General features: G+C 37.5%; 1 protein-coding gene across 1 annotated transcript in view; it reads right to left on the bottom strand.

Annotated features, from left to right (window-relative positions):
* stat4 (signal transducer and activator of transcription 4) overlaps positions 1-20,150 on the bottom strand; it is a 40,540-nt gene that overhangs the window by 15,248 nt on the left and 5,142 nt on the right. Inside the window, exons 3-22 of the mRNA XM_011489603.4 lie at positions 19,560-19,658; positions 18,569-18,661; positions 18,421-18,499; positions 16,824-16,909; positions 16,578-16,729; positions 15,115-15,273; positions 14,716-14,808; positions 14,507-14,566; positions 14,382-14,402; positions 13,824-13,917; positions 13,683-13,727; positions 13,468-13,551; positions 13,281-13,379; positions 12,894-13,029; positions 12,571-12,623; positions 11,428-11,522; positions 9,931-10,067; positions 9,560-9,751; positions 9,426-9,471; positions 7,447-7,591 (exon numbers count right to left, since the gene is read on the bottom strand). Coding sequence (XP_011487905.2) covers positions 7,447-7,591; positions 9,426-9,471; positions 9,560-9,751; positions 9,931-10,067; positions 11,428-11,522; positions 12,571-12,623; positions 12,894-13,029; positions 13,281-13,379; positions 13,468-13,551; positions 13,683-13,727; positions 13,824-13,917; positions 14,382-14,402; positions 14,507-14,566; positions 14,716-14,808; positions 15,115-15,273; positions 16,578-16,729; positions 16,824-16,909; positions 18,421-18,499; positions 18,569-18,661; positions 19,560-19,658 — 1,968 coding nt within the window. The remainder of the gene's footprint in view (positions 1-7,446; positions 7,592-9,425; positions 9,472-9,559; positions 9,752-9,930; positions 10,068-11,427; positions 11,523-12,570; positions 12,624-12,893; positions 13,030-13,280; positions 13,380-13,467; positions 13,552-13,682; positions 13,728-13,823; positions 13,918-14,381; positions 14,403-14,506; positions 14,567-14,715; positions 14,809-15,114; positions 15,274-16,577; positions 16,730-16,823; positions 16,910-18,420; positions 18,500-18,568; positions 18,662-19,559; positions 19,659-20,150) is intronic.

Here is a 20,150-nt window from a genome sequence, read left to right on the forward strand (position 1 = left end):
GGATAAGGTAAACATCTGTCGAGTATTTTAACATCAAAGTGTTTGATTGTGAGGCATTAAAAACCACAACATGCAACGGGTCCACCAGACCCACGAACACTGGCTGAGTAACAACAATATGAACACCACACAAGGGTTAATTGGTGGGATGATCAGAGGACCTCCTGCACACCTGTGTTATCTTGAAGACCCGCTCCAATGAGAATTGTACAAAAAATGCTGTTTGAAAAAGCCTGTAGTCTTTGTGTAGAAAACACAACCACCAGGCCACGAGCTCCCTGCTCCACTCCATTCCGATGCATACACCTGCAGATAAATAGATCAGAGTCTGTCTTTGTTTTCTTTGTATGAGCTAGTATTTGGCTCAAAACTGCACGCCTGGACAGCTGCAAGATTGCTCACTAATGTTTGGTTGGGGTTGTGAGGGGCTGAAAACTAGCGGTAGAGCATGTAGACAAAGGGACGATGACAAGTGTAGGGAGGCTACACTGTGCCAACAGTCCTGCCCACAATTTAGAGGTGAATTATTGATGAACTCCTGCTGCTCTGCAGAAACGACATCCTAGAAAACAACACAGGCTTTTTGATTTAGCCTAAAAACGACACCATCACAATCAAAAGAGAGCTGGCAATGCTTCAAATAGATAAAGAATCTGAGTCTGAGAACCAAAGATGAAAAATGTTTCCTTTCCTGTTCTTTAAGAATCATAAGTTCTCCTGTAGTAAAAAATGGCTTAGTTGTTTATCCATGAGATCAAAAGTATACACAAACTTAGTCATCCCATGCTTTCAAAGTAAGAAACATTTTCTCAAAAGGAGAAAAACTGTATAGATGTGATGTAACTAGCACTCGTAAAAATTTTTGCTATTCAATACACAGCTCTGCTTTAAATCCCTATTAAATCTTCAATTTGAAAAATCAAAGTTTCTTGAAGGCAGCCAAATAAATGTAGCTATTTCTATAAATGTGACCGTACATAGCATCAGTGTCTAGAAAGCCATCTTCCAAACTCAGCTTCTGGAAGAATTGTCGTGTGTTGGTTGTTGCCAGGTCTTTCAACTGGAGTTCAGACATTGCTTGGGTTGGGAGCGTTGGGCGCTTCTCTGGAGATTCATCTCCCACTGAGGCATGAAGTGAGGTGAGGATTAGCCTCGTTTCCTCCACTGTGATGAGGGGATCAAAAAGTGCTGGAGCAACAAACTCCTGTGAGAGATACCACAGATGCCCTTTGAACTTCTTTAGGGCTGCCGTAGCTAAGTTCAAGCCATATGGGGTGTAGGGGTAGGCTGTAATTGTGATGAGAGAAGACTAAACTTCAGTCTCATTGAGGGATGGGTAAATGTTGTTGGAATTGGAAAAAACATTTACAAGGAGAGTTTTTTCAGCTATTCCAACAAACTTAAGGGCTTGGAGCTGAAAAAATATTAATTTGAAAATGTAGCCCTCTGGAAGGACCACCCTACTGTACATATTTTATTTCTATATTGGGATTTTGATCTCTTGATCAACAGGTTATTGGATGAAGACAGTCAAACCACAGTACAAAAGTCTGGTCTTCTACATCTTTTAGCCTAAATAAAAATAGCAATTTTTTTTTCTGCGAATGGTGAGATGGCTAGCTTAAATTGCACCTGTAACCAAACAAACCTAACTATTGCAAAGCTAAAGGAACAAATACATAAACTAACTGCAGAGCTAAAAGTAAAGGAAACACTCCTTGAAAGCGCTTTTGGAGTAGCTTCCAAACAGTCGAGAGTGATCCTTGAACTGTCGGCTGCCCAGGACACTCTTCCTATGGACTCTGCAGAATGTGCTCGGCCTTTTTCCTGCTCCACACCAAGGAATCATCCATCCTGGACTGAAGTGGTTGTCAGAGGCACAAGGAGATCCCAGATAAGGCAGACATCGCCTCCCCATCTTGCATTGTCCAACCAGTTTGATGTGCTGGCGGAAGACGAGGCGGCCATCTCTACTCCTGGGGGGCCTGGTGTGCAACATGATCCATCTCCCCCTACGTTGGTACTGACGTCGGCCCCCCTTAATGGTGCAAAGAGCAATGATAATGGGGGGCCAAAGACAGCTGCTCCATCCACCTCTTCCAGTGCCAGGATGAGGGAACAATCCACAAAAACATCCCAGACATCAAGTGGTGACACTGCCCCTGCCCACCGGAGGATCAAGCTCCTTCAGGATGCGGTGGCCAGGCGGTCTGTTGGCCTCCGGGACCAGCCACCATTGGTCCAGCCCGGAACTGTGCCCCCAGCCCCAGGAGCAAAAGCAAAGGACCAGGAGGGAGTGACTGCTCCGGCTGAGGCTCGTTCCTCTCACCCCCAACCACTATTCCCCCAACCACCCTGATTGTTGGTGACTCTATAATCAGGAATATAAGGTACATCAATGCCATTACCAGATGCTTCCCTGGGGCCAAGGTGAAGGATCTTCTTCAAGAGCTTCCTGATGTTCTGTTTTCCCTCCCAACCAGTGTCATTCGGATTATAGTTCACATTGGAACCAATGACACAACACTCCAACAATCCGAAATCACAAAAGGGAATTTAGGGAACTTTTCACTCTTTTATCCAATACTGGGAAATATGTTTTTATTTCCGGACCTATTCCCACACTTACTAGAGGATCTACACGTTTTAGCAGGATCCTCTCCCTCCACACCTGGCTGCTGTCCACCTCCCATACGCACAGGTTTGGTTTTATTGACAATTTTAACCTTTTCTGGAATCGCCCCTCTTTTTACAGACCAGATGGACTTCACCCTAGTCTACTTGGTAACAGTATTTTAACAGCTAACATTCAACATACTGTTCATTGTTTGAAAGAGGATTGACTGCCAGCTTCCTTACCTTCTCCAGACCCTGAACCCGGATCACACCAAATCTCTGTTCTTCCCCTAGGCCCCCTTCATGGGTTATTATCCAAACCCCCAATAACACCTGCCACGCTTCCCATACAAACTATAATAACAAACCGATCTACAACTCAATTAAAAACTTCTAACAGGATTTATAAAAACCTAAAAGCAATCCATATCCAAAATTTGAATACCCTTCATAAACCTGAAAACAATAATCTGCTTGAATTGAATCTGGCACTTTTAAATGTACGCTCACTATCAAACAAATCATTTCTTATCCACGACTTAATTTTAGATCATAACCTAAATGGCCTGTTTTTAACAGAGACTTGGAATTGTGGTTCTACTGGTTCCCTGTCTGAAGCGACTCCACCCCTTTTTTACTTCACAAGCAAAGACAGAAAACAGGGTAGGGGTGGGGGAATTGCTGCTATCCTGTCTGCTTTTATTAGTTTTACAGAAAAATTGTTTCATGAATACACATCTTTTGAATACCAGGCCATTGTTTTTAATAATCCCACTGTGTTGTGTTTGATAGTGTATAGACCCCCGAAGTGTAACTCATCTTTTAATTCTGACTTTGCAGAGCTGCTTTCAATTATACACTTAAATTTTAGTAGAATAATTATTTTGGGTGATTTTAACCTGCATGTGGACAACCCATCGGACCCATATGTCCAAGAGTTTTTAAACACTTTAGCAACAATGGATTTTACTCAGCATGTCAGTGTTCCCACCCACAACAGGGGTCACACACTGGATCTTTTAATCACTTGTGGCCTGATGGCCACTGTGACCTCTGTTGTGGATGTTGGTATTTCAGATCACTCGTGTGTGTTTTTTACTATCAATGGCTCTGTCACCCAAAGACTTCCAAAGAGAACTGTTAGAAGGCGTTGTCTACACCCTGAAGTGGCTGCAAACTTCACCTCACATCTGGAACACAACCAACCAAACACTCTGAGTTTGTCTGTTGATTTATCTGTCCAAAAATTCAATAACAAGCTCATATCAATAATGGACAAAGTCGCTCCCTTAAAAATAAAAACGGTCAAAGCCAAAGCACCCCCTCCTTGGAGAACAGAGGAAACCAAGAGACTTAAGAAAATCTGTTGGGTTGCTGAACGAAATTGGCGCAAAACAAAACTAACAATTCATTACCAAATCTTTAAGGAGAAACTAACCCAATACAAAAAATTTATTAAACATTCAAAGCAGGAATACTATTCAAAATTAATAGCTGACAATTTTTCTAATCCAAAGATTCTTTTTTCCACCATTGACAGAGTAATCAATCCGATCTCTTCCAGCCCATATTCTACTTTTAGCAGTTTAAAATGTGAAGAGTTTGCGGTCCACTTCACTCATAAGATAAATAACATTAGATTTAATATTACCCAACGACCACTAACAGTTCAGTCTGTAGCATTCTGTTTGCCTTTTAAGAACACACTAGAGAGTGTTGTCTTGATTGATGCTGCAAAGCTTCATAAAGTGATTTCCCAACTTAAGAGTAAAACCTGTTCTCTGGATCCCATCCGCACCTCTCTTTTTAAGTCTGTGTCTTCATCCTGTGAGGAGGAACTCCTGAACATCGTCAATCGCTCTCTTTAGACTGGGATCTTTCCCACATCCTTAAAGACTGCTATAGTGAGACCCACTCTGAAGAAGAGCGGTTTAGATGTTTCAAATCTAGATAATTACCGACCAGTGTCAAACCTGCCATTTTTAAGTAACATTTTAGAAAAACTAGTTTTTATCCAACTAAATGATTTTATTAATAAAAATAATATTTTAGAAAAATTTCAGTCTGGTTTTAGATCGCATCACTCCACAGAGACGGCGCTCTGGTTATAAATGATCTCAGGTCCAATTTTGATGAAAAGAAAACATCTGTTTTAGTATTGCTGGACCTGAGTGCAGCCTTCGACACACTTGACCACTCCATTCTTCTAAACAGACTGCATGACATGGTTGGGATCACTGGAACTGTGTACAGCTGGTTTGAATCCTACCTCACAGGAAGAGATTTTATTGTTAGTGTAAATGATGCATCATCTGGGAGGCACGGACTGACATGTGGTGTGCCACAAGGTTCGGTCCTTGGCCCCACACTTTTTAACCTCTACATGTTGCCGCTAGGTGATGTCATCAGGAGACATAGCATAAACTTTCATAGTTATGCTGATGACACCCAGTTATATGTGGCTGTGTCTCCTGATGACATGGGACCCATTGATGACCTTTTAAGTTGTGTTTTAGATATTGAAACATGGATGGGAGAGAACTTCTTAAAGCTCAATCAAGACAAGACTGACATTTTAATTGTTGGTCCTGAAGCTGAGAGAGAAAGGGTCCAATCCTATTTATCAACTTTTAATCTGAATGTGTGCAATAAAGTAAAAAACCTCGGTGTGATTTTAGATGCAGATCTTAACTTTGAAGCCCACGCAAACCAAGTTACAAAGACTGCATTTTATCATCTTAGAAATATTGCCCGAGTGAGACCCTTTCTCTCACAAGCCAGTGCTGAAATATTAATCCATGCTTTTATAACTTCTAGGATAGACTATTGTAATGCTCTTCTTTCTGGTTCTAAGAGAAATACTATAAACCGGCTGCAGCTTGTTCAAAACTCAGCTGCACGCCTTTTAACCAGAACCAGAAAGAAGGAGCACATTACTCCAATTTTGAAGTCTTTGCACTGGCTCCCAGTCAGATTCAGGATCGATTTTAAGGTTCTTTTATTAGTTTATAAAAGTTTACATGGAACTGGACCCTCATTTTTATCAGATCTACTTTTAGTGTATGACCCTCCCAGAGCCCTCAGGTCCACAGGTGCAGGTCTGCTGGTGGTCCCAAAGGTCAGAACTAAAACCCACGGCGAGGCCTCCTTTCAGCACTGTGGGCCTCGCCAGTGGAACAGCCTGCCTGAGGACGTGAGGGCTTCAGCCACTGTGGAGGTTTTTAAGAAAAAACTTAAGACACATCTTTTTAGTAAAGCTTTTACATAGTTTGTACTTATCCACATGTTTTTATTTGATTTTATAAAATTTTAACAGCTAATTTTGTTTTGGAGGGATGTGTATGTGTTGGGTTTTTGTGTGTTTTTATTAATTCATTTATTTTATTATTATTTGCATTTATTTTTTTTATTATTACACTCTTTTTACTTTGTTTATTATTTTAACTAATATATATATATATATATATATATATATATATATATATATCTTATTTGTTTTATTCTTTCTTTGGGAAGCACTTTGAGATGCTATGAAGCATGAAAAGCGCTATATAAATAAAGTTGAATTTGAATTTTGATTTGAATATTTCAAGGGGTTTGTAATCGCAAACAATGGGATGATGTTCGAAAACCTGACAACTATGGTACACACTTTTCCCTTTCTTAAGACAGCTTACATTTCTTTCTAGGGTAACATAAGTGGTCAATATGAAATGTTTCACCTAAGAATTATTTTCAAACTTCATATGTAGGGGATGTGGGAATTCATGAGATGTAAAAGGCATTACTTACAGCAGAACCCTGCCAACTGTCAAAGTGGGGATTTCCATTTGAAAGAACTTTTCAGATTATTCTCACTTTTAAGAACCAATTCAAATATTTCAAATACCAAATCTATTCTCCCTAATGGAAAACTGATGGCGTACTTGACCAAAACTTTGAGGTTCACATTCTGAACATATTTGCCTTTCTGCAAGAAATTTTATTTTTATTAGGTTTGCAATCTATTCCACTTATACTAATAAACATCTGCAACATGTTTTTACACTATTTATTGTTAATCTTGAATTAGAGACAATACGTTTGAGGAGGAAAGGATGAAGGAACAGGTCCAACCAGTCTAGGCTCATTCCCCACCTACTTATAGAGAATCACGTGGTTCTCCAGAAGTGTTGTTCAGTCTTCTGGTTTTTGTCTCATATCAAGACAGCATTTGTTACTTGTAGGTGCCTTGTCTTTGGCTGATTTCAAAATAAAAGCTCCAAACCTTTGTTGTGATGGCTAAGTGCTTAAATTCATGGCCAGTAGGTGACAGGCAAGTTTTTCCAATGGGTACTGACATCAAAGAGCAAACATATCAACCAGCTTCAGTGGGAAATAGATGGTGTCAAACTACTGACAATGTCTTTAATATAATGTAAAAAGATCCACAAAACACAAATGATTAAAAAATGGCATTAACATTTTATTCATCAACATACATTGGTTTAAAAAAAAACAATAAGAACATTTAAAACACATACTGAAATGAAAAGGACAATTTCAACGAAAAGCAGGATGATTTTTTTTGTATTATTAGAATGGAGCCAAGCGGTGTTGAGTCAGGGTATAAAAGCACTGCTGGTTAGAATGTTGAATTTCTCCCTTTACTCAGAATAGGGAGAGCTCATCTGGAAACAAAACGACAATTAGTCTGAGATATTCGTTTCAAGATAATGTCTTTATGAATAAGTCAAAAAACCGTTAGTTGAAAAAAAAACAAATAGATCAATTTTTTTTTTAAAATTGGCTTTGAAATCACAAACAATCCTTTATAGTTGGATTAGTTCAGTAAAAAGTTTGATAAATAGGTAGAGAGAGTAAACTTACGGTGTCAATGTCAAAGCACAGCTGCTCGTTTAGCATGTCAAACTCCCCAGGCGTCATCGGTGGCTCAGGAGACCGACACATAGTGGGTGTGGTGCTTGCATTCGAACTATAAACAGCAAACAGGGAAAAACATCAAATACGATGTTAGAGTTCTGCAATAACTAGCAATGAAAATTTTTGTCTAAATGTAACTGAAGAGTGATTCATTGTAACATTTTCACACAGAATTCTTTAATACTTGCTGACTTATAGCAATTAAAACCGCTCTTTTAATTAATTCAAATGATCAAATAAAGAATATTAAGATTAAAGCCCATTTTAAACGTTTGCTTTTACATTTTACTTGAAGTCCATAGTCAGGAAACAGACGGGCTTAAAAGCATATGCAAGCATATTTTAAGCATATGCAAAGAAACTGACAAATATTCTAAACTGTGTTGAAATTATTGACCCCTGTTTTTGATTATTGTGCCTGTTTTTGACTTTTTACAACATGCACTCTGCCTTGTGTCATGTCCATGATCACAAAGGCCACCACACAGGCTTTCATCCGTTACCAGCTTGTCCAACAAGCTGAAGAGGACCCCTCCCCGTGTGAATAGTCCTACTTCAGAGGCATCGTCTGAATCTCTCACTGAAAGTGCCTAAAGCAAGTGGTGAAATTATGTTTTGATGCCTTATTCTTATGATTAAATAACCATGTTTCATGTTTGTACCTTCCATTTAATTGTGTTTACTTATGACGTGCTGCACGGTGGCGCAGTGGTTAGCGCTCTTGCCTCACGGCAAGAAGGCCCCTGGTTCAAGTCCCGGCTGGGGGACCTGAAACAGAACATCAATGGGGTACCTTTCTGTGTGGAGTTTGCATGTTCTCCCCGTGCATGCGTGGGTTTTCTCCAGGGTCTCCAGCTTCCTCCCACCATCCAAAAACATTCTTCATAGGTTAATTGGTTAATCTAAATTGTCCCTGTGAGTGTGAGAGTGAATGGGTGTGTGATTGAGGACATTCTACAGACTGACAGACTGGCGAACTGTCCAGGGCGTCCCCTGCCTTCGCCCACAAATGGCTGGGATAGGCTCCGGCAGCCCCGTGACCCCGAAAGGGAAAAACATATGACGTGTTGGAAATGATAAAAAGGGAGGGCTGTTAGCGTTATGTAATTATCATTTACTTACACGCTATAATCACCACAATATGATTGTCTCAGTTCTATTTTTCAGTAAGAAACAATGACCTGAAAAGTTCTGATTATAGAAGAATATGATGTTCCCGTTGTTCCTGATTGAATTACCTACGTTCATGTCTGCAACCTTCAGTTTTCAATAAAAAGAGACTAGATACACTGGGAAGGCAGAACTCCTCTGGGACAGTTCGCGCTGTCACAGACCGATTCTCCTTCTGCAGAAGTCTAGCAAAAGTTTTCATCTCCTGTGTGCTTCTCCTCTTTATTAAGGAAAAAGGCATAACCCTGACACACTGCATAAATCATGAGGTGTGTGATAAAAAAAATAGGGGGGGGGGAAATCAATAGAGTTGACAAACGTTCTTTTCATCCCTGATTTTAGGTTTTAGAAGTAAAATGACAAACTACAAAAAATAATTTACAGCAAATATGGGCTTTTGTGATCACATAAAACTTCAACATTTGACAAAATTCTGTTATAAACCTGCCAGTAAACTGACAATATATGCATCTCAGGTGGTAGGACTGTAAAAATACTTCTAACTACACAGTCTTGATGTAAAACCAGAACAGAAGAACTACTGAAGCAACAGTAGTTGATGGAAATAAAAAAAGTTTGATTATTTTTGTTCACTTCTGAGCGTGTGTGACCAGGGTTTTACATCTAACCCCGACACAATTACATACTAAAAACTTAAAATTTGTCTCCATTTTTCTCATAAGACACATTTTTAGGAAAAATAGTGCAGAACTCACCGCAATTCAGAGATGGGAATGAGGGTAGATGGTATGTATGGGTGCACTGAAAATTTAGGAGACATACATTTTTAATAGTGGTTTCCTTCATTTTAAACACTCAACAAGCTTAAATATAATTGTTTAGGTCTTGCCTTTGCTTGGCTGGCTGTTGTAGAGGCGTCCAAATGCTTCGTCTTTAGGAATGTCTGGGTAGAGGAACTTAAGCGGGTTTTCGGGGACCACGCCATCTGAAATCACTTTGTAGTCTCGAATAATGTCGGCAAACGGGAGAGCACTGAGCCTGTTTTTAGTGTATGGCTCCACGGAGTTGAACTTCACTTCACCTGTTGTATAATTTTACAGAAAGCATTTAAAAAAAGGCTTCTCTGTGGACAGCAGTGTTTGCCTGGAAATAATAAGGATTATTATGATTGAATGCATTTAAACCATCTACATTATTTCTACAGGATGATTAATTACCTGGAAAAGGTTTAAAATTCAGTTGTAGTGATGAAGACCTTACCACTGTCACTGTGCTCCACCCAGGTGAATGTTATCCCGCCAAGGTGGCTCTCACTGAAGCGCAGCAGGAAGGTTCCAGGCTCTCTGTCCTTCAGCAGGGCACGCTCCATCTCTTTACTCACAAAGCCCATGATGTAGCTGTACGAACAAAGGATAAGAGGGAAACATTGAATTCTTTGTCTCAGATCTTTTTGTACCTGCTTTAGTCTTTTTCTCACCATAGGTCAGAGTGCTCCCACTGCTGCAAATAAAAAAAGCTGACCATTTTTTTCAATAAAGGGGTTACTAATTTCGTAATCATAAAAAATCTCAAACGTTTTAAAGAAAAGTCTGGGTTACATTGTGATTTTTTTTGCCCCTTTTCTAATTGATTCTTTTTGTTGCAGTTCTCTAATGACTAATTATTAAGAACTGAATAAAGAGTGCAACAAAACATTAAATAACTCCAAAGATCAGTGAGGGACTTACCGTAGCTGTTTGGGGTGCCCAGGCGAACAATTAAATGGGACCCTCTGCGGTTGTTGTATTATTATTAATTTTTTTCAATCCCTCCCTTTTGGGTAAAACATCAAATAACTTCCTTACTGGTCCATTTTTAGACAACGTCAATGTCAAGAATCCAAAAAACATTCCAAAAAACTGACATAAAATTTAAATGTTTACAAAATGTATTTTCTATTATATAGACATTATTACTCCTTTTCCTTCTCTGTGACCTTTTAATTTGGAAAAAAATTACATTTATTAGATGAACTAATTTTTTAATCACTCACTTCCTGGTAAGAAATGAAATGACGATAAGTATGGAAACAAATGTATTGCTTTCTCTTTGCTTTTTCCACTTTTCACAGCCCCTAAGATCAAAATGCTTCGTCTGACCACTTTTTAAAAATTGCTTTGAATCATCATTTTTATCTCTGCCATTGTTGCCAGATAGAATCATGGTTTTCCAGCCTAAAAGTCATCTAAAAACCACCAGACCCAACAAAAATCACCCAAAATATTAATCAGTTATTAATTAGCAGTAATTAAATAGACCATCATTTATTAATTCCTGATTTGATTAGAAGTCTACCTTTACTACATTTTTAATGACATTAAAAATTAAAACATTAAAAATTACATGTTTGCAGTTAGTCAGAGAAAACCATGAAATACTGGACTCCTATATTTACTAAAAACCACTGATGTTTTGCTCAAATATTAAAAATAATAAAAAAAATTAAGTGGAAAAAACCCACAAATATTTAAACACTACAAGAGTTCTAGTTTAACTTATTAGCCCATCATGAACAAAAGTGGCAGCCGGTTTTTGTATTTTTACTTTACATGAATTTAAATGCTCAGCTCGGGGCCCCTAGAAAGTTTGGGGCCCCAGGCGATTGCCTACCTTTGTCTACTGGTAAGTCCGCCTCTGCTAAAGTTGCTCAAATTTCACATTTTCTTTGTTGAAGAGATTACAACTGTATGAGATGTAACAACTGAGATTATGACCCACTTCTCATTCCAGACTGGCAGCAGGTGCTTCTTGATGAGCTCCAGGATTGAGTCTAGCCACATCCAAAAACTGAAGGGCTTTCCAGGAATGTTTTCCTTAAAGAGAAGACATTACATAGAAAAGTTCAGGCAGTTTCTTTTTTATTTATTTTTTTTTGGGAGGGGGGGTTGTTTCAAGAGCTTTATGATCAGGAATCAGGAATTTAAGGATTTTTGCCATTAAGGTTAGTTTTCTGTCTGAATATGTTCTTTTAAGGTATTGAAAAAAATCCCTTCATTTTTCTTCTATGCTTTTTTTCAACCCCCCGACTCTTTTGATGTGATTGGCCAAAGGAGAAATAAGCGATTCAAACATTTGAAGGTTTTAATTCAACCTTTCCAACAAACTATGTGACAGGAAATTGATATGATGTCATTGTATCCATAAAGTACAAATATGGTCAACAAAAAGTGCACTTAAGAACTAGGTAATCCAAAACATATAAAAAATGAATTTCAAGACAGCAATAAATGTGTTGTTGCATTAGAAAGAACAGAGTACAGTTTTATACAACATATCATTTTCCCCCTGATTATTAAATTCATCCTTAACTTCACCTGTTGGATTATAAACAGGAATTTACTTAATAATTCAGCTTTATGAATATTCATCCCACTTTAATGATAATAGTTCAGTTTTGGGACAGGATATTCATGATTCCTTTCAGAAAAGATGGGTCTGGAGATATTACACAAAGCACCAGACCCTTTTTCTTTTCTCACTTTGCTGGACTCAAATGCCCTTTTTAATTATAAGCATTCAAATACTTGTGGCTATTTTTCCATTTGGAAATGGATATTTGGACGGATCACAATCAGGTTTTAGTTTCAACCAGTCACAACTTATTTACCGCTCATTAGTTTTCCAATTGTTTTCAGTTTTTTAGTCATGTCACAGTCTTGGTTTTGCTTTTGTTTTTTCAATTCTGTGTATAAGTTGATACATTCAAATCTTAAAACTCTTGTCATCCCATCTTTAGTCTGCTGTAGTTTTGTCCCCCATTCACAATCCAGTTAGAGAAAAAAATGTAACAAGCATCAACACTACTGGCTATGTCCTCGACTAATTAAAACGGACTGCATGGCAAAGTATGGAATCACAGACCTTTGAAAACCTTGACCAAGAAATCTGAAAGTCTCCACAGGAAACATGCTGACCTGGAGGAACATTAAAGAAAGACAACACCATTTTTTTTTCCAAATTAGCCGACTTTTATTAGTCTGCTTAAGACACTCTTGTAAAAAAAAATAATATGTATATGTATACACCGGTATATGTATGAGGTATATGTATGAGTAAATATACACATTCTGTTCTCATAACTACCTTCGCTAGTTTAAAGAACCCTTAAATACAGTTTATTTTTTCGTGTACTATTATACCTTTTTTACAGTCTTCGTTTAAGGTATAAACAAAGAAGAACATACCCAAAAGTTTTTCTCCCAGCATGGACAGCTGTTCTTTGTTGAGACCTCGTCCTGCAAAAGTGGAGAACTGCCAGCTGAGGACCTCAGAGAGCTGGCTCCAGTTGGCCCGAGGCGGGTTACCAAAAAACCCTAAGTTCTATGCAGGAATATGGAGGTATTACTGAAGAATATTAATTGTTGTTTTTGAGTCTGTTGGTCTCTCAAAATATTTTCTTTGAATCTTTTTCAGTCAAATTAATTAAAGAAAAAAAACAAGAAGAAAATGTATTTTTTAGGATTAACAGTGAAGCTTTACTTCAATACGTCACTGTTTCAACTGAACCAATTAAACTATTAAACATGCTTCCTTTTAGATACAAAGACTTTTATAGGAGGAGTTATTCTCACCCTAGGGTCATCCGTCAAGAGGTTGTACCACATAACTGAGGCCCAACCGCCTGGCAGCTGGCTGACATTAGAAATCACCACTAAAGGCAAAGAGCATGTCTGGGAAAATGATAAAAACAAATCAACCTTCATAAACAACAATACCAATAAAAAGATTTTGAAAAAAAACAAAACAATACTGGCTGACCTCCAGGTCGATGGTAAGACCCTGAACTGTGAAGCAAGCCTCGAAACTGAGAGAATGAAGTTCCTCTGTCACAGAGAGGAGGCCCTGCAAAATACAACAGCGTGATCTGCAATAGCAACATCTATGTCTACCTCAAAAACAAACTTTTCCATGTTGTTAGGGCAAACAAAACATGATACACAAGGAAGTAACAGGAATGTTAAATAAGTTTGTACCTCATTCCCCTTTGTGCCATTGATGTACTTCTTCTCTTTCAGTTGCTGCAAAGCACAAGCTCAAATTCAGCTGCTCAGAATGTCACTCCACAAAAAAAAAAGAAAAAGACTTCAAAACTGTGACACTAAATGTTGTCCTACCAGATGTCTAAACTCCACTGAGAGGCAGCCGTTTGAATAGTCCTCAATGTCCATCACTTTAGTGTTGTTGGTCAGGATGAAAAACTGACGACTTCTGTAGGGGGAAAAAACACCAAAAACAATAAAAAAAATAAAACATTTGCTCGGCTGTATCAGAAAAAACAAAACGATTAAACAGTCTCCTTAATTTGAATATTTGAATGGTGAACTGGTTTTAAAGCAATCCTGGCAACATATATGAGTTATGAAACTCAGCAAAAGTTGCACAACGAACATAATATTTAAAAATAACTTTAACTGACTTCTGGCTAAGAATTATAAGAAATAGTCTATCGTTTTGAATTGACACAGAACACTTTAATGAAAATCTTTCTATACATTTTGAAATAAAATCTCTTAATAAAGTGCTTTAGCGGAACATGCATTTAATAAGCTTGTGTATGTATGAAAACACGCTTCCATCATCAAGAGTGGTTCCTTGTTCTCTATTGTTACTTTAATGCTTAACAATAACACAGCGGGTCATTACTGGTATGTTATAAGATGGTCTGTACTTACACTCTGCCAGGGGGGAGATCCCTGCAGACACACAAAACACAAATTTATGGTCATAATTTTAAATCAGAAAAAAATTCTGCAAACTACAAAACCAATTTTCAACAAAAAATAAACAAAGTATGTACTTGTCAAATGTGGTCTTCACTTTAAGCTGATAGTCCACTTCTGGGAGTTTGACCAAAAGTCTGTTAAAGGAAGATAAAGTGAATGTTGAAAAAACTTATGTCTATTCAGTGCTGATTTCTACTAACTACTACTAACCAAATGTAAAAAGCATGATTAACAAACAAATTAAAATAAACTAAATTAAAAGATTTTTTTGACATAACAATACCTGACTTTGGTGGTAAACTGTACTCCAGTCTTTATGATGAGGGGTTTCTGTGGATGTGTGGGCATGCACGGCTGTTTCTCCACCACAAAAGAGCTGAAAAACACAAATAACTCCTATAAGAAATTAGACACTTTTGCAGAATTCACTGATCAAAAAACTTTACGTTAGACCTGTGTTTCACAAAGTAATTTAATTTGTTCATTTCCGTTCATTTTTCTACATTTAAGAAATATAACAATAATATTGATCACTCACAATAACTAATGAACAAATAAAATAATTGTTATATTTCAAATGATTAAACTTGCGTCATATCTATTTTGATTTCAGCCCATTGTAGCATTTTCAGCCCCAAATGCTACACATAATGTCATCAACAGCACTTTCTCCTGTCTTTACCTCTTGATGAGATGGTAGATAAGGTATTTGACTTTCTCCTCCAGCTGAGGCTTTTGTAGCGGTATTGGATCACTCTCATATGTAACCTTAACAATCAGCTCCCCCAGTTTGTCCAGCTGCCGTTTGGTCTGGAACAGGCTCTGTGCTGTCAGAGTAAACCTGAGGAAAAAAACGGACACTTCAAATTATAAAGCAGTTATGTATAAGAATCCTAGATGTTTATTTCACCTAATAGAGAAAAACTAGAACAGAACAAATAATATTTCTCTTCATCGTTTCACCTCCACACCTTACAGAACTATTATTGAGAGTATTTACTAATGTCAATATATTGTATATAAAAAGAAAATAAAAAAGACCAGAAAGTGTGTGTTTGAGTAAATATGCTAAAAATCAAAATACTGCCCAGTCAGCAAGGTCAGGTGGGTCCCATATGGTTTAAAAGTGGGCAGAAAATGTGGGCCCTTAATAGGTTTGTCCACAGTTTCTGTGGTGGCACCACTTGTGTTTGCCCACATAGGCTGAAGTGGGCACTCAGTGAACAAAGGCCAATGTGGGCAAACACAAGTGGTGCCACCACAGAAACTGTGGACAAACCTATTAAGGGCCCACATTTTCTGCCCACTTTTAAGCCATATAGGACCCACTTGGCCTTGCTGGCGGGGTGATTCAGATGATGCAAAGAGACTAAGGTAATAACAACTTCTCGACACCGAGCAATAACTATACAGATTGTTCTTCTTAGAAAATATTACTAGTAAAACCAGTCAAGAAATGTTGATACCCCTTTATTGTTGCATATTTCAGTGGACAAGAAATGATTGTTCTATCGTTTTTTATTAAAACAGTAAAAAACAACAAAAAAAACAGAATAACAAGATAATTACTAAAAAAAAAGTTTGCACTTTAAATTGGTAAATTATGTAGTTGAACATAACTAGGTGTGAAAATTACAAGGTTCAACGTTTCAGATGCTAGACGTTTCTTAAAGTTGGCCACCTGGTTAAAAGACTGGAGGAATTTGGTGTTAATCCTCTTTGCTGATGCTCATCATTGTGTGGCTTAAAATCTTGGACATTCAGCTACTTCCAAGTCATTCCTACTCTTTTGGCTACATGTTAGCTATTAGTGCTACTACTATTGGTGGTACTATTAAGTTGAGTGTGCATGTGGTTTGTTCTTGGCCATCATTTGTTAAATTATTGTACAATGCAATAATTTGCACCATCTCCATCTAATGTATTGTTAATCTGAATTAAAACCTGGAAAAAACATGACTGTTGTTATAATAAGAAACAAGAAACATTTGATTTGAAGGATTTGGTTTTTCGTGAGATTTCATTTAAGATAAATGTAAATCCCATCTGTCCTTTTTGAGTTATCAAGATGACCAACTGCTGTTGGTTACTATGGTTCATGGGCAAATCTGTAACTTTCACACCACAGTTGTTAAAAATCATTACCAGCTTTGGAGCTGCTCCAAGCCGGTAAGAAGAGGACCTCCTATGGCCGCAATTTGCTGCCTCCGCTTCCAGTCTTGCAGCTCAGGGTTGAGCTGAGAGGTCATCAGGTCATCGATTTCTTTGAGCAACACGTCCATCTTTGACAGCACCTCCTGAAAAGGGAGAAATGTGTCATGATGTTGACGCTTTCTGACATGTCGTTCTCGGTTTGCAAACATACACTGAAAAAATGCAACAACTGCATACCTTCCTCTTAAAATCAAGCCTGTTAAGCATTTCCTGTAGTCTAGTTACTTCCTGTTTCATCATGTCAGAGTTCCTATCTGATGATTCTAAGACAAACAAGAGGAACAAACAAGGTCAGACTCAGTTATACAGTAACTTGCCATAATCTGTCAAAAAAACACAATCAGATGGTTTAGTCATTTGTCATCAAACTTTCTAATTTGTATTTTTGTGCAGGTCCAGTGACAAGAGAACTAGATAGTGAGCATAGAAAATTAAATATATAAAGGAAAGTTGATTCTCTTCAACCGAATGTGGCGTCCATGTTGGAATTCAATCAGCGGTAAGTGCTGTTCCATGTTGAACCAAACAGCTTGACTTAATACATCCCTTTTATTGAATAATCTAAGGGTTACCGCTGATATTTCCGACACCAGAACTACAAACTTTGGTGGTTCATTAACTGATCCCATTTCCCATGTAATCCAATCCTTTTTTCTATTTGATCAATAGTTTTCCCCAATAAAAAAACTAATTTTGGAAATGTCTTAGTCATACTTTGTTCTAAACTAAGCCTAACAGAAGAATTCTCACACGAAAAAAAAGAAAAGATTTTTGATGTTAAAATAATTTCAAAATGAAGTATTTTATTCAGTTTTGATTTGTTTCACAAGATGCTTTTGACTTATTTTTTAATTGTACTTAACACATCATATAACAGATATGAATATTACTGTACTTTTATTAAAAATACATTTTGATCATTTACATTTTTAAAGGAAGAAAACCAGAAATTCAGTAAAATTGTCTCCCTGGAAATGTACAATATGGCAATATTTCCATTAATGAGCTGCAACCATCAAACACATCTGTGTTTTTACAGTAAGACTGTTAATCTAAAACACAATCCCGGGTAAGTGTAAAATAATTTATAGAACCTTACTGTCAAAACCACAGGCAGTAAAATTACAAAAATAGCTTACAGTGTGTGTCTTTTTTCCTGTTTTGAACTCTTGTCTTGGGTCAACTTTGGTTTTAGTTCATCTTATCTCTGACTTAAGCTTTAGTACTAACTAGAATGTTTTCTTCATTAACATCTGCATTTGCTGCATTATCATAGGTTTTCTTAGCTTGGTGCCAAATCCTCCCTTTTATGCCTTTTGTCCGTTTCTCTTCCATTCATGCCAAGTTAAGTAATAACTGGAAGTTCATCTATTGCTCTAAATTGATTGACTTCAATTCTTTTCTTGTTTAGGACTGCATTTGTTTGCTTAGAGTTCCCTTTGGACATGAGGCAGTAGCATTCATCTATGGGCTGATTTCTGACAATTCCACTCCAAATTTTCAAATCATCTGCAAATCCCTGAGAAGGGTCCCCAATGTGATATCTGCCCATAGGGTTAGCTTGTAGTGAATTAAATACATTAGAGGATGCTGTGCCTTAAGAGCTACTTTAGTCTACGGAGCCATTTCTATATAAAAAGAAAAAGCATATAAATAGGGCAGATTTACATAAACTTAGACAGAATAAAAGCACACATTGAGATGGATTTCAGCCAATATACAGGGTGCATTTTTTCTTTCCTTTAAAAAAATATCATAAGTAGATTGAGCTCACCACGAGACTGTAGGGTTTTGTAGCGAAAGTCAAAGTCATCCTGCATGTCTTCAATGTATTTCACAGCCTGGTCCATCAGCTGCAAAAAGAAAAGTTTTAAGTTCTGCATGTATGATGATGTGTTTGAATGGTTAAGGTGCCTGATTACCTGGACACTGCCTCTGATGATTGTCACTCTGTTGTCCATGTTCTTTTGTCGCTCAAATGCCACAGAGTTGTGCAGTGATTTTTCCAGTGGACCCTGTTAGAAACACCTTCACTAGTCAGTGTTTTAGTTCTGGATTTTTTAAAGATGTCCAACTCTGATTTATGCTTCATCTGTGTGAGTCAATTGCCTTGGTCTACAGGGTTTTGTGTGTTTACACATTTTTAATTGACGCATTTTTGTGGATATAAAAACAAAATGTAAATATTTCTTTATTTGAAAGATCATCTTTGTCATCTAGTCTGCTATGACAGCACACGCACTTGAGAGTACTACACTTAATTTACGTTATTTCTCAAATTGAATAATTTTTTCAAGTTCAATAAGTACAACATGTATGTTAAAAACAGGAAACTTTTGAAGCAGTGATGGAGAGGAGGTCACTAAACAAGATCTTATCCATCATGGACAACCCAGAGCATCCTCTCCACCCTGTTCTGGATAAACAGCGGAGCTCCTTCTCTAGAAGGCTCAGACAGCTCCGCTCAAAACTGCCCGGTACCAGAAATCCTTCCTGCCCAATACTATAAACCTGTTCAATAACTCACAATGCAGAAGATAACCTTTGCACATTTTTTTTCTCTTTTTCTTTATTTTGCACATTTCTTTGGCACATCTCTTTACCTGCACTGTTTTGTAAATAGCTCTTTAAATTATAAAACATTTTCCTTGTTCTTGTTTTTTATTTTATTTATATTATTCTTAGTCTTTTTTCCTGTCTGTTGTTATGGTAACGAACAAATTTCCCACGTGTGGGATCAATAAAGTATTTCTGATTCTGATTCTGATTCTGATTAAACTGCAAAGTATTCAAAGAAAGTACTTTTCCTATAGTCCTTTTCTACTTTAATTCAAATTCAAATTATTTTTTCAAATTATCATTCTCAAGAATAGTTGTAGATTGTGCAGTGCACCACAAACCGATGCAACAAACCTGTTCCTGCATGCAGGCGCTGGAGAGAATGCGTTGCTCTTCTTTTAGGCAGGTGGCAATAACTCTGGCCATGACTGCAGGGTTGGCTGTGTACTTCAGCTGGAAAAAACATACACATATATGTGCATAAAGACAGATGTTCAAACTAGAAAAAGCCTCAGAAAAGAAGATAATTCTCTAAGAGTTTAACTGTTTCTATTTACAAATACAATATACAGTAGTTTGGGAGTATTTAACATGTAGAAATGATGTCTATTTTGTACCAAACTGACTTTTCTAGGAATAGTCTTGAGCTCTGAACTGCAGAGGAGTCATACGTTTTCAGCTTCTACAATGATCTCAGCCATGCATAAGGAGATGTAGTTCATCTGATCCAAAAGGTAATGTTTCACATTTGTTTGTGTGTGCACACTGCACAGCTATTTTGTTACCACTGAAGGGTAGGTTACTTCCCCAAAATAACTGTGGACCAATCAAACTAATCCTTCTTTTGGGAAGCTGCAAAGCTTTACGGCAGAGATTGGCATCTATCAGTGAGAGCCCAATGCTATGGTGAAAAAGTAAACAACGGGACAGGTTATGGTGGGTACT

Source organism: Oryzias latipes, chromosome 21 (genome assembly GCF_053564925.1).
Source record: "Oryzias latipes strain Hd-rR chromosome 21, Olatipes_Hd-rR_3.1".
NCBI lineage: Eukaryota > Metazoa > Chordata > Actinopteri > Beloniformes > Adrianichthyidae > Oryzias > Oryzias latipes.